This window comes from Porcisia hertigi, chromosome 23, assembly GCF_017918235.1.
Source record: "Porcisia hertigi strain C119 chromosome 23, whole genome shotgun sequence".
Classification (NCBI taxonomy): Eukaryota; Euglenozoa; class Kinetoplastea; order Trypanosomatida; family Trypanosomatidae; genus Porcisia; species Porcisia hertigi.
In genome coordinates this window covers 291,394-306,661 of record NC_090582.1, presented here as the reverse complement: position 1 = coordinate 306,661, position 15,268 = coordinate 291,394, and the positions used below count along the sequence as shown (strand labels likewise).

At 48.3% G+C, this 15,268-nt stretch overlaps 1 protein-coding gene across 1 annotated transcript; it reads left to right on the top strand.

Annotated features, from left to right (window-relative positions):
* Positions 1 to 7,331: 7,331 nt before the first annotated feature.
* Positions 7,332 to 9,155, top strand: JKF63_04846 (uncharacterized protein; the record flags this gene model as incomplete). The annotated part of the gene is made up of 1 exon (XM_067900818.1): positions 7,332 to 9,155. One exon carries the CDS (start codon positions 7,332 to 7,334, stop codon positions 9,153 to 9,155), a length of 1,824 nt encoding a protein of 607 aa, XP_067757018.1.
* Between the last annotated feature and the right edge of the window lie 6,113 nt (positions 9,156 to 15,268).

Below are 15,268 nucleotides of genomic sequence, written 5' to 3'. Positions count from 1 at the left end.
GAAAGTGGGATGGTACAACTGGGGAAAAGAGAGAGAGAGGGGGGCACGCGGTCTGGACATGCATTAGGTGTATGTGTATGTGTATGTATGTGTGTATATACATATATGTATACCCACACCCATACACCCACATATACGCATATACACATATATCCTCATCAAGTACGATTTCTGCAATATATATAGCTGTATGCCATACTGTTTTTCTTGGCACACGAACCCCTCCTCTCCCTCCAATTCACGCACGTGTATCAACGGCGCACACTCCCTTAATCATTGTTTTTTTTTACTTTCACCCGTCCGTACAGGAATGTGAAGCGGCGTACTTCTCGGCTAGTCGCTATGTCCTTGTTGTTGTTTGCTTATTTTTGTGTGACAGCGAACCCTCCTGGCCCTGGTCTTCCCCCTCCCCTACCCCTTCCTCCCTCCGCGGTCTTTCCTCGGGGAGGGACTGCTTAGCTTGTGCGGTGCAAACAACAGCGAAGGACCTCGCTCTTGACCTGTCATACCGCTCTTCAACGTTTTTTTCTTTTTTTTTCTTCGGAGTGACGGAGATGGAAGCCACTGGGTCGATATTGTCTGCGCTTGAAGCTCACCAGGAGGCGGGCACAGGGGCACATCAACAAAGAAAAAAGGGGGGAGGCACTCTCGTACAAGATCTGTAGTTACATGTCTAAGTAAGACGGTAGAGCGCATTATCCCTCCCCTCCCCCCTTTTTTTCTCCTCTCTCTCTTTCACCCATCACACGTCGATGACAAATATATATATATATATATATGTATACAAGGCAGAACAAAGAAAAAGTGGGTTATTAAAAAAAAACGCACACGAACTAAAAGAAGGGGTCAAGCCCCAGGGTCATGGCTGGGAGGAGGAGGGAGGATGGAGGGAGGGGGAGGATGGAGGTTACTCCCCTCCCCCTCTTCCCCCATATATTATATTATTGTATATTATTATTATATCTCCTATCTTTTTATTTATCTCTCATAAAAAAAAGAGTTTATTTTCTTTTTTGTTCATTTATTTATTTATTTATTTTTTCAATTTTTGGGCGCAACTTTTCTTTTTTCCTGTTTTTTTTTGCTTTTTTCCCCCCTCCTCTTATAATAATAATATCGCCACACACACACACACACACATCCATCGTTGTGTGTGTGTGTGTGTGTGTGTGGTTGATCCATTCCTCTCATCGATGTGCGTAGTATTTTAGCACCACATCATCAACTCTCGCTCTTGCTCTGTTTGTGCGTTGGACCAAAGAAAGGCAGATGGTGGGGGAGGGGGGAGGGGGGGGTGGAGAGAGAGAAAGAGAGGCCATTGTCTCTGCATCGTACGCACGGCTTAGTCTGCCAGGATTGAGGGATCCATCTCTGTATTGCTCACGGCTGGCGCACCTGCACTACACAGGACTCACACAGGCAGACATGTGCGCCAGTTTGAACACCAAAGAAGGAGGGACAAGGGTCTCAAAAGAAAAAGAGGAGGTGAACCCCTCCCTCCCTCCCCCCACCCTCCCCCGGATCACAGCTGGCGTATAAAAGTTTCCCGATCGAAAAATGAGCTGAAGCAAAAAAAGCGGGTGACTTTTTCTCGGGTTGACTTGGAGACAAGAGTCGAGCAGAAAAATAAAGCTGTGAAGCGCTCTCATTGCTTAACCCCCCCCCCTCCAATCGCAATTTTTTCCCCCTTAGTTTGTGTGTTTCTGTATTCTTCCCCTATATAGGTGCCACCCCTTTTCCTCCGGCTCACGAAGACGGCATTAAGAGGCTCAGATATGGACACCCCAAGTGGGAGGATGGCGGGGGGGGGTGAAGCGGTGTCAGTATATACATGGAAAGGGGAAGTCTTCGGGTGAACCTCAACGGCGTTAGACAAACAAGCAGACAAAAAATACATGGATATTATCATATACAGGCTACCTTCCACGGTTACACCAAAGAGGGTGCTCTAACAGTTGACCTGTTAAGGCACCTGCCCATCACTCTCTCCCCTCCGTGTCGAGAATCTCTCGTTTTGCTTCGACCCCCTCTTCTCCCCCCCCCCCCCCACCTTTTCCCTACCTTTTAAAATTATTATTGTTTTTTTTTTCCAGATGCTTGTGTGTAGTGTGACGTTGCTTGTTCGTTGTGTAATTTGTTTTCCTCGCCCCTCCCATCTCACCCTCTCGCCTACCCCACTTTTTTAGTGGACGTGCGTAGGTTGAACAACAACAACAACAACAGTGAAATATGTGAGACCGTCTTATATACCCCCCTCTCCCCTCTAATTTAGATGATATATACAGATCAACCAATGCCTGCCCACACAAATTGAGAGGGGCGCAGCAGAGGAGGGAGGGAGGGAGGGACGGGCGCACAGAAGGCGATTGTGGCTGCTGACGTTTTTGTTGTATTTGATTCTTTCTTCTCCATTTGTCTTTCTTTTTATCCCCAGCACGGTTGCTTCATCTAAAATCATACACACTTTCTCCTTTTATGTCCCCTCTATTTTTCTTCGTTTTTCCCGCTTGAAGTGTGTGTGTGTGTGTGTGTATGATGTTCGTATGATGTTTGTGATATGTTGGATACACTTTTTTTTTGTGCGTGTGTGTCTCTCTGCAGGGCTGTATGGTGTTCTTCTTGAAGTTTTTTTTTTATGTGCTCATAAATGTGTTGTTGGTTCCTTTCTTTTCCTCTCTCTCTCTCTCTCGAGTCCGACTGAATCAAACAAACAACAACGAAAGGAAAAAACACGACATCCCAGAATCATACAGACATGCGGACATTATCAACAGCAGAGGCGGGTGCGCCTTCCTCCTCCCCCTTCTGCTAGGGAGGATCAAAGTGAATATTTGTGCGATCTCCTGGGCTGCTGCTCGCAACATGGTGGCGTGTCCGAGTATGAAGACATTTCCTTACCCCCCCATTCTCGGGGGATGGGGTGGGGTGTACGCTTAGAATGTGCTGCTGAATGGGTTCAAGTATTACAGCTGCATGCTTCCCCCCCCCCCTGATCATTAACAAGTGACCGCAAACCGCACACACACACACACACACACTGTGTGTTTTTGAGGCGATTACAAGATGTGTGTTTTTTTTTTGGTTGTTGAGAAGAAAAAAAACAGGACAAGAGGCGGTCAAGGAGGGAATCCCAACGCTAGCTTCGCTGCTACTTGAGCACTGATGTTCTACAGCAGTGCTTTCCGCTTACCAGCTCGACTGCACGCCACAGACAAGGCACATAAATGACGAGCCCCCCCTCCCCCCCTCCCCCCCCACTCACCCACCCACCCACCCGCTCACGTGCGCAGTGCTGTGCCACTCACACCACGTTCACCAACTCCTTTCCCCCCTCTCTTTCCCTAAACGGATCGTGTCTCGTTCCCCCGTTTTCTCCCCTGTCGGTACGCATCATCATTTTTTTTTACTGATCGGGTGCTGCTGCTGCTACTACACATGCGGGTCTTTTGGATGGCCACACATCATCCGTATACTTTGAAAAAAATATTACCGCCATCACCATCTGCTCAGTTTTACAAGTGAGCGGCCGCTACCGACCGACAGCACTCCTCCTCTCCCCCCCCCCTCCTTCACCCAAAAGTAAAAAACAACAACAGCGAAGTGAGTTTCTATGCATAAAGGTATATAGTCAGATCTATATATAATATATATTATATTATATTATATTACATATATGCATACATTCATTTATTTATTCATTTATATATACACCGTATTCTCCTTGTTTAGTAAGACGAAACCAGAAATCGCCGGAGACACGCGTGCACGTCTGTCGCTCTTTCAAAAAAAAAAAACTGAAAGACAAAAGTAAAAAAAAGAAAGAAATCTGTTCAAGCAACTCAAGTATCCCCTAAAAAATCAAAAGTTCATTAGGGTAGAACAAACAGAGGGAGGGATTCTTGCGGTTTGTTTTCTACCGTTCACACTCCCGTCTCTTCTTGCACGCCTCGTAGTCGCTCGTCTGCCTTTCGCGTTTTCGTGTATCACCCCTTCCTCTTCCTCTTCCCCTTCTTTTTTTTTTTCTTCCCCCCCATCCCCTTCTTCTTCATTTCTCTTCACTCGAGTATTCTTGTCATTTTTTCTTTCTCTCCCCGCTTTTTTTTTTTTTCTCTGTGTGGGGGAGATCATCTCGTCTTCTTTCCTTGTACCCCCTTTTTTGTGTGTGTGTGTGTAGGGTTTGCCCGCCTCCCCCCCCCCCTCCCCCTCCCCCACACACACACACTTCTCGTACAGCACATATATATTTATATATATACATATACGTCAACTCGGGAGGTGGACCTACATCAGAACGACACCCACTTCCCTGGCGCTACTTTTGCTTTCTTTTTTTCTTTTTTTTTTATACGTGTCCGCGCGTGTGTGTTTGTGTGTTTCTTCATTCTTTTTTTATTTGTCAATTCGCTCTTCTCCGTCCTTCCCAGTAAACGCATTAGTCGTACACGAACGTGCATCCACTGAGGACAATATCAAATCGAGGCTAAAAAAAAATCACTGCAACAAATACTTCAATCACAGAAGCAAAAGGAGCACGCACACACACACACACACACACACACACACACACACACACACACACACGAACAGAGAAGAAAAAAAGGGCTCAGGCTGTAGGTGACAGAAGAACCGATCCCGAACGTACTTCTTGAGAGCCCTCGCAGACATTTTCGCTCAAAGACCAAAACTGCAGGAAGAGGGGAAAAACATAAAGAAGAACAGTGGCAGGAGGGAGACAAACGTAAATTCAGAAACGGGAAAACAACGAACCCCTCTAAAAACAGAAAAAAAACGAAGAACAACTCGCATCACCGCGATTTTTTTTTTGCTTTCTTCTTCCCCTCTCAGACTCTGTGTTTTGTGGCACACGTTTATTTTGTCTGTCTGACCCCCCCCCCCCCTCCGCACACACACACCCACACAAACACACACATCACCACCACCACCACCACCGCACCTCCGTTTGGATAATCTCCAACTTTTTCTTTTTGGAAGAGATAAGAGGAAAGGCCCAATTTATCGCTCTTGACAGGCGCCAGCAGTCGCAGCTGTGAACGGGGAGGTGGGGAGACAGGCGCTTCGGGCTCTTCGTTTCCCCTCTTCTGGCCATTGTGTGCCTCGACTTGGTTTTCTTGCCTCCCCAGCAAACGAGGTTTCTCTCCCCCAACCCCCTTCCTGTTTATGGTGTTTCGCTCGTGCTCATTTTCAGGTACACTCCTTGCATACCTGAGAGTAAGCCTTGCTTTGTACGTCCTCACTCCTCATCGCCCCCCCCCCCTCCCCTCCCCCCCACTACTGTTGGTGTTGTTCCCCCCACAGGTGTTCTCGTCTCACGTTATTCTTCTTCCCCCCACCCCACCCCAAAACAATTCCTGCCTCGCTTATAAGGGCATAAAAGATCCAAAAACGTTCAGAGAATCGCCCCCCCCCCCTCCTCCACGCACACACACACACACACGTAGGAGGAAGAGAAAAAGGAAAAAAGGGTGAGAGCACCCACTCGCACTTTCCTTGTCTTTGTGTTGCGACGCATCTCTGTCACACTCCGCCGTCACCACTTAATCGTTTACAGTCAGAAGTTTTTTTTTCTGAAAATCCCTCTTCATTTTTTTTTTTCTGTTACTGTTCCCCCCCGCTTCTCTGCACGCCTCTGCATCTCTATATTTTGTTACATATCGCCTTGAGTTAAAAAAATTACAGAAAAAAGTGGTCCTCACTCCCCCCCCCACCTCCCCCCCCATTCTCCCTCACTCCCCCCTTCCCCTTTCTATTCCCATCTCATTTCTGTTTTTCCCCTTTTATTTTTAACGTATTTGCGTGTGCTCGTTCAAGGTTGTTTCTCTTTGCTATCAGGCTGTCTGTCTGTCTGTCTGTCTGTCTGTGTGTTATTATCCACGATAAATATTACATAACTACAAACACGGCAAGCACACACACTCACACACATACATACGGCAGCACTTCTCGGTCATACCGAGTTGGCGTACACCTCGTGTCATACAGCCGTTATTTTTTTTTTGCCCCGCCCCCCTCCCTCCCTCCCCCCGCCCACCTTTTGGTGCGTTACTACATATATATTATATATATAGAGCGTGTGTGTCTGTGTGCTTATGCTCGCTCCCTGTTACCGTCTTTTCTCTTTCAGTTTTGTGCATTTTTTTTTTTGACATAGCCCTCTCTGACGCCATTAATTTTTTTTGATTTTTTTTGTTTTGCTTCTCTTCTTCCCCCTCTTCTTCTCCCAGCTGGTGCGTGTGTCCTGTAAGTTGTTCCCTTTTTTCCCTCGCTGGTCTTTCTGGTTTATACTCTCGGTGGCTCTCGCTCGCCCCCTCCTCTTTCGCCTCTTCTTATTCCGTTCATCTCCACGCCGTCGGCACCATCACCCTCATCCTTCCATCTGCGGTGTGCTTCTCTTCGTCCTTGCCCCCCCCCCCCCTTTCTTCTATTCCTTCCGTATCTCGTGCATTGCATTCGGGAAGTTACGGGGGTTTGTCGAACTTGTTGTGCGTCCTTCCCCCCCGCTACACTCTTGCATTTTTTGTATCTTGTTACAGAACCCCTCTCTCACTCCCCCGCCCCGCTTCTACTTCTTTCCTGTTTCCCCTTTCTTTGCAGCACCGTCGTTCTTGTTGTGCTCTCCTCTACCCACTCCCCGTCCTCGTCCTATCAAGGCACTTACTCGTTCTAAAATCTTGTTTGCCGTATCCCCCTCCCCCGCCGCTGTCTTCGTTGTTATTTTGCATATTATTTGCCTGCCTCTCTTCTATCTCCCCCTTCTCTCCCCCCGTTTGTTTTCCCTTTAGTCTGTGTGTCTTCTTTTTTTTTTATTGCGTGTGTGATTGATATTATCGTCGGTTCTTGTTTCTGGAGGGGATCATCTGTTCGCTCTTGTCAAACCCACGCATTCTTCAGCCTCCATCCCCCCCTTTTCTCTCTCTCCCTCTCTGTCTGTGCCTGTCTGGGGGGGGGCGTGACAGTGTTGCGTTCACACGCCGCTCGGTCCCTCTTGAGTGGTTCTCTCTTCCCCTGCTGGTGTTGTTTTTATCACTAGTCTGCTGTGTTTGTAGACTCCTTTTTTTTTTTCTGTGGTGTCGTTGCCCCGCTCCTCTCTCCCCCTTTTCTCCCCGCCTAACCTATTTGAATCCCTCAGCTTTTCTTTGTGTTGTGTACTCGCTCTGTCTGTCCCTCCCTCCTCCCTCCCTCCCCTCCCCCCCTTCCTTTTCACTATACTATACAGATTATATTATATATATATATATTAAAGCTACTTCTGGCGCCATCCCCCCTCCCCCCCCCCCATCCCCCCACCTCCTCCCACGCTTCCCAGGCTGAGAATGGCGGACAGCTCCAGAGATGCCCCCAACTTGCCCAGCTGGCCGCTGTACATGATGATGTCTGGTCAGGCCGTTGGCGCAGACTCGTTTTGCAAGTACCCCAACGGGGGCACGGCGGCGACAACCTGGGCCCCATCACCTGGTGCTACTGGGACGGCAGGCAGCATGGGCGCTTCGCTGAACGGTGTTTCCACTCAACCAGCGAGCGTTGTTCCCGTCGGTGGCACCGGCTCCTTCTATTTCTCCTTCTGTGGGACCGATGGGCTCATGATTGGTGACACTGCTGATACGAACTTGAGCACCAGCTACGCCAACGCCGTCACATCTTCAACTTTTAGTGCGAGCAACACAACCACGAACAGCCAAGCTGTAAGCCTTACAACAACTAGCGCCACAGTTGTGAACGGAATGCAGTTGGCGGCAGTGAACCGTGAGTACTTCTACGGGATCCCCACCCCGAGTGTGCCGAACCGCGCCGACTGTGCCAGCTCCAGCGTCGCGAGCAACTGCAGCAGCATGAGTGACCACCACGCTGGCGAGTATGGGACAGCAGTGCCGCCACCGATGCCCACCAGCTCGTTGGTGGTCAAAAACAGTGCTGCCTCACCGGATGGGGTTCAGAAGGATGTCCTGGCTCTCATGGCCGCCGAGCAGCAGCAGCAGAAGTTCGTGTTGCAGCAACGCAACGTTTATATGTCAGGGCTGCCGGTCAACTTTCGCCCCCCTGCCTTCCGTGCAATGTGTGCCGTCTTTGGCCGCATCGAATCCTCAAAGTTGTGTATGGAGGCGGACGACTCCAGCCGCTGCCGTGGCTTTGGTTTTGTGCTTTTTTACGATGTTGAGAGCGCCACCTCTTGCATCTCATCCCTGAACGGGAAGATGATGCAGGGCCGCACTCTTCAGGTCCGCCGGGCCGATCTCTCGGCTGCTCCGCAGCCACTGCATCCGGTGACGCAGCGCAACCGCACTGGCTCAGGTCTCGTGACCCCGCCGTCCCAGGGGCAGCAGACATCGTCAAACGTGGTGCTGCCCGGACCACCAGTGCCCGGCCTTCCTGTCTACAGCCCACACCCGTCCCCTGTTGGGCAACCTAGCACCAATCCGATTGTCATGTCGGCCGTGCCCTTCACCTACGCCACACCGACGGGCGCCACCCCACCGTTGGGGTCAACATCACTGAAATCGGTGTCCACCGCCAACTCTTTTCTGCTTGGTGCCAGCACGCCGGCGTCCAGCTCACTTGGGGCCACTTCGACACCGACCGTGATGTACGCCTCAAACAGCACAATACACCCCACCATGAGGGGAGGTGTACCTGTGATGCAACTGATCACTGCAGTATCACCGGGTAGCACGTCGGCAATGGTCCATCAGCCGCTCTCGACGATATCGCACACGTCCCCCAGCGGCCGCGACGGTGCCACCTCGCAGAACGAAACTCCGTCGAGTCTGGCAAGCTCCTGTGCACCCACGGGCTTCTCCTCCTCCTCCCAGCACCTCATTCAGCTTCAGTCACCGACAACGCAGCAGCAGCAGCAGCAGCAGCTACAGCTACAGCAGCAGCACGGCATACCTGTTACACAACTGTCCCCAGTTCAACCACATGCGCAGTCACAGAGACCGTGCAGTGCCTGCACGAACATGACCGTCTACCACGCCCCCGAAACCACTTCAGGTGCCGGGAACCTGCACCTCAACCCAAGCGCTCGTCCTAGCGCGGTGCCAAGCGCTTACAGCACCATTGGCAACCTCGCCCAGGACTATCTCATGGGCGTGGACCCGACGGCGTCCTCTTCCAACGTCTACTACTTTATCTCGCAGTAGAGGTGCAGGGCCTATCAAAAGACGACGAGGGCCAGCGCATGAAAAAGAGGAGAGGGAAAGCAGAGACAAATGAAAAACGGCACAGAGAGAGAAAACACAAGACAGGGGCTCAAAAAAAAAAGGAGGGACGAGGGAAGGAAGACTCACATTTTCGTACTCTATTTTTTTTCGTGTATGTCCGCGTCATGAGTTTCATCTCTCTTTTCGCGCTTGTTGTTGCCCTGCCGTGATTTTGCCTACACATTTTCCTTTGTGTCTGCCTGTTTGTGTGTGTGTGTGTGTGTGTCTGTCTGTCTGTTATTCCACCACCTCTTTTTCTTTCTGTAGTGTAATATTTGGCTGGCTCTATAGAGATTATCGTAGATATATCTGTGTATATATATATGTATATATATATATGTATATATAGTTTCTGTGTTTATACGCTTAACATTTTTATGTGTTTGGTTATGGTTCAGGAGATGAGAGTGTGCGGTGCGCCCCCTCCCTTTTCCTCTTTTTTTTTTCTGTTCACTTGACTTCACTGGATGAATGGAATAGGAGGCAAGGCTAGGAACGCTCTTGGCGCCGGTAGTGGTGACAAAAAATTCGTATGCAGAAACATATATATTCAAACATGTGTATGTGTGTGCATTATATACAGGTACACATGAGGACATACATGTATGTATTTTGCTCTCTCTCTCCATCTCTTTTGGGAGTATTTGTCATCCCGGCGCGCGCTGCCTTCTCAACTTGCGGCTTTCTCCGGGGGAAAAAAATGAATTGTGCTTTAGTAGAGGCAAACGTAGTTTCGCATCACAACAGTTGCTCATTTTTTGTTTTCAGTCGCTCTCGGAGGTTGTTGGCCTCCCCCTCCCCCTCCCCCTCCTTCTCCCCCTCCATCCCCTTTTCCCCCTGGTCTATATTCTTTTTTTTCCGGCACATTCTTTTCCCGTGCACGTGTGTGTGTGTGTGTGTGCTTGTTTTCTTCTGTTGCAGTTTTTTTTTTCGGAGGGAGGATCATGTGTTGCTTCACGATGTTTACGACGACCTAAGTCTTCCTTCCACCATTCTTCTTCCTCAATCTTTTCTTCAGCGTGCATTCATCTGCACAAACATATAAATATATACATGAATATGCTATATATTTATGTTGTTATATATCTGTTTCGTTCGCTTAGTTATATATATGTATATATATATATATATATATATATTTGTTTTGGCCGCGGTGTTGTGTTCTCCTCCCCTCTCTCTCCCCCCCCCATTCGCTCTCAGCCGTGTCACCCATATTTTCGTGGTTTCCCTTTTTTGTTTTTTCCCCTCCTCTCACCCCTTTCCCCCTTCTCGCGCTTTTTTTCTTGGGTCCATACGCTTGCGCACACGTGCCCAGCGCACAATAGTTCTGTATTGCCCAAAATTTTCTTTCGGAGTCTTCTCATGAGTTGAAGAAGAAATACTTCTTGTTCCCAGATCTCTCTCCCTCCCTCTCTCCCTCCCTCTCTCCCTCCCTCCCTCCCTCCCCCTCGTTCTGGGGCAGGGGGGGGGGAACTCGATGGATTCAAATGATTATTATTTTTTTCCCCCTCGATAGAAAGTGTTCATGTTGTCCAAAAAATCTCCGATCTCCGTTGACCATTGCACGCAACACGGTTCCGCATTCCTGTTGCTTTTGCCCCCCCCCCCCTCTCCCTTCCCCCCTCCATTCCCCGCAATGGAAAACATTTCAATTTTTGACACACACACACACATACGGGGGTGTACTCCCCCTCTTTTATTCATTTCAAATTTTTATTTCGTATTTTCTTCACGGCCCCCCTCCCCCTTCGCTTTTGAGCCACCGCTTTTTCCCGCTCACACACATATGTATGTGTGTGTCTATATATATATATATATATTTATATATATTTATATATACATGTCTTGTCAAGTGCACCGCTGTGCTTGTGTATTCTGTGTATTTTGCACTTCTCTTTTTTTTTGGTCGTAGTAGGAGTAGTGGTAGTAGTAGTGGCGTACATATTTCTTTTTTTTTACTGTCTTCGGCTGTCTTGTTGTTGTTTTGTATTGTTACGCTGTTCTTTCTCTTCCTCATTGCTGGGGTAAGTCGAATGCATTCGCGCACATTCTTTTTACCCCTCCCCTCCCCCCTCCCCCCTCCTCCTCAGGGTGTGTCTTCGCAGATGTCTCTCTCTTTCTTTTCTCCCTCTCTCTGTGTGTCTGTGTGTTCCTCGTGGATTCGCGCATGCTTTCCCGAGAATTCTTCTTTGTTATATTATTATTATTATTATTATTTTTGGGTCTGGAAAAAAAAACGAAGAAGAAAATGATAAAGTAGTTACACATGTGGAGATGAGTCCATGCGTTGATGTGTGTTCTTGACCACCTCAAACGGCGCGCACACGCACAGAGACGTATCCCCTCCCCTCCTCCCCCCTCACACACACACACAAAAAAAATAGCTTTCGTTTTTTTTTTGAGACGAAAAAAGCAGGGAAGAAAAAAGAAATCAAGAATTAATCATGTTGATAGTGGGCACCTTGAAAAAAAAAGTTCCCATTCACTCACTCTCTCACCGTAAATGTGTCTACTGGCCCACTCGTGTGTGTGTGTGTGTGTGTGTGTGTGTGTGTTCGCGCATCTTTGTTCTCAGGTTATCGTTTCTTTTAGTGCCCACTACACCCACCACCACCGCCTCCATGATCTTCTTTATACTCACCTCCCTATCCTCGGGGCGTTCATATGCGTGTTTCAGGGGAGGGGATGCGGAGGGGGAGGGCAGGCTTTGTTGTTATCTCCAGTTATCGGGTGTTGTACCCCTCCCCCCCCCCAATACCACATCCACACCATGCAAAAGAGTGAGGAACTCAGCGAGGTAACAGAGCCCAGTAAAGAAAATAGGAAGACGGCGTTACGAGCGAAACACTTTGAGCTGTGTAGTGTTCGGTTTGCTTTTCTTTCCCCCCTTGTTTTTTTTTTCTGTGGATCCGCTACTCTGCTTGATGATGCCGCTTCCCACATTTTGTGTTTTTGCCTTGTTGTTGTCCCGCTTTTCCCCTTTGCGTGTTTCACATGCCATTGCGCCTTCTCTCTGTCCGTCTCTGTTTTCTCTCTCTCTTCCCTCCCCCCCCCCCCCCTTACTCCTGAGCTTGAACGAGTCTCTGCCATCCTCCCCTTTCTCTTTTTTTTTGCCAAGCTGTTTGCTATACATGCGATACACCCACACACTTACACTCAAGAGAGAGAAAAAAAAGAGAGAACGCAAGCACGAAAGAATGGGGATGTTTGTGCATCACACAGACGCATAAATAAGCACAGCGATGCGATGCAGAACTTTTTTTTTTAGACGTGCTAGGTGTGTGCTTCACCACTGCAAGAAATAGGAAAACATGTGTATGTGTATACCTGCACACGCACACACGAAAGAAAACAGACTGACAGACAAAACAGAATCTTTGCAGACGTGATCATACCCAAAGAGCGCTCTTCAACCTCCCACTTATATTGACTTTGAGTGTGTGTGTGTGTGTGTGTGTGTCCGTTGTTGCGCCCTTGTAAGACTAGCGTCGGTAATGTACATTGTATACATGCTCTCCTGTTTTCATGAGCACCACTCTTTTCCTTCTTTCTTCTACATCCAAGCTTACTGCCCCCCCCCCCCCAAATCACACACACACACACACGCGGAGGCACACGTTGAGAAAACGAAATAACGTGTGTGCGCACTCTAAACAGCAACAAGGTGCTGTGACAGGTGTGACAGCAAAGCATAGAGGTTAGAAAAGTGAAAGACACACACTGCCGTGTGTATATATATGGCATTAGTAGTGCCTTGTCACTGCTACAGTATCGGTGGGATGAGGACGAAAAGAAATATAAGGGGAGTAAGCAAAGAACGCCTACAAAATTCATAGGAGCATGCTCGTCTCGGCAGTTGGTCTTTCTTTTTTTTTATCGTTTCCTGTTCTTTCCACCGAATGCCGCCAGAAGAAGGGGGAGGGAAAGGGTGAAGAGCCCTGCTCTCACTTCCCCATCGTTTTTATGCCTCCTCCTCTCCTTTCCCTCTCTTCTGTCCTCGCTACACCAAAAGAAAGCGGAAAGGGGGGACACAATGTTGCGGCATGAATTACACCTCTATGCTCTCCGTCTTACTCCTGCCCCCCCCCCCCCCAAAAAAAAAAAAATCGCACGTGCCCCCTTTTTTTCTTTCGCCCCCACTTCCTTTACCCCATCCCCCCCCCCCTCCATCCCCTACTCCCTGACGGATTAGTCACCGATGAGCTTTGAATAAAACGAAAATAAAATCACATGAGGTGACTTGAATTCTCCGCTCTTTTTGTTTTTCATTTTCTGATCCATAAAAGTATTCACTGGTGCGTCTGCACGTGACTACTTGTCTATCCATGCCTATTTTCTTGTTCTCTATATTTTTCTCCTTTTTTTGTTTTTATTTTTGATGCTGGCATTGGTGTGGGTGGGTGGGGGGTTGTTGTTGTTGTGGGGGCACCACTGACGGTTGGAGCGGGTCGAGTTTCCTATGATTCTCCCTCCGCTTGTGAGCTGGCGCACCTCCCCCCCCCCCCCCCCCCCTTCAAACTAGCAATCGCCGGCTCATTTCCCTTTCTTTCCCCCTTTTTAGTGTTCTCTAATTTCAAAATGACATGTTGTATTGCTTTTTTCCCCCTCTGCTACGTGTGCCTCTCTTTCTCTCCTTCTCTTCCTCCTCACTCTTTTGTTTTTCTTTCATCAGTGTTTTTTTTTTCGCATTGTTCCCTTCCCTCCCTCTCTCTGTGTGTGTGTGTGTGTGTGCGTGTGTGTGCGTGTGTGCGGTTTTATTTTATTATTATCATTATTACTATTTCAGAAGAGAAAGTGCCTGTGCTTCTCGTTATTTGTGTTCTCTTTATTTCTCTTTCGACCACTCCTCCTGTGTTTCTCCCTGATTGGTTTTAGTAAGCGCGCACCACCTGAGTGTGTGTGTGTGTGTGTCTCTCTGTGTGTGGTCGAATGGCTCTTCCTCCTCCCGTTTTCCCTCCCCCCTCCCCAATATATGGTCTCTTTGGCGTATCAATAAAAGTATACACATATATAAATAATTATATTTGTATGTCAAATAAATAATTATCTATATATATATATATATTCATTTTTTTTCGTCTCCCTTCCTCTTTTTTTCTCCATGTACTCCTTTTTTTTATCTATATACTTGTGTTTGCTTTTTTTTTCATTATGTTGACGCTGTTTGCGTTGGTTTGATTTCTGTATTGTTGCGAGGCTTCCCCCTAAAAAAAAACGTGTATTTCTGTCAATCCTTCTTGCGTGGTGTGTGTGTGTGTGTGCGTGTGTGTGTGTGTGTGTGTGTGTATGCGTTGTGTATTTATTTTTTATTTTTTCTTAGTGGCGTTAGGTATGCGCGTCGTAACGAGGCCAATTGTCTTGTCTTTGTCCTCATTTTTCTCTAAATGGTGGAGGTTTGGGCCTCGTTGTGTACGTCGTAAGTGGAGGCAAGAGTGGAGCAGCGGAAAGGGGAGGACACACACACACGCACACATACACATACACACATAACCACTGCGGCCCACAACAATACAGATTTTTTTTTGCCCTTCTCCCTTTTTTATTGGTGTCTTATTGTTGGTGTTCTTCTTCCGTTTAGCTCGTTTCTTGGCTGGGTTGGGGGAATGACGGGTAGAGAAACACAGGCGGGGGGGGAGGGAGGGGAGAGGAGGGGGCGGTGGAGGGAGAGGGAGGGGGAATATCTTTTCCTTGCCCCCCTCCTCCTCCTCTCTCCCTTTTTTGGACCATCATTTTTTTTTTCTCAGCAACAGAGGTGCGCCCCTGCACATTTTGCTCTTTGTTCCCCCCTTTTTTTTCTCCATTTGCTTCTCGCCCCTGAGAAGTCTACTTTCCCACCCACGAACCCCTCCTGTTGTCATCCCCCTCTTCATGTTCATGTGTGAACGCGTGGTAGTGCATGCATGTGCCGTAGTCATCTGTTTTTTTTTATTATTCTCCCCTCCCTCCCGCCTTTCAATCGTGAAGCAAGGACGAGTTCATGCTACAAAAGCGGTTGTGTGTCCTCTCCTCGATGTTGGGACTCGCACCCTCCACCGTTTTCCCTTGATGGCACA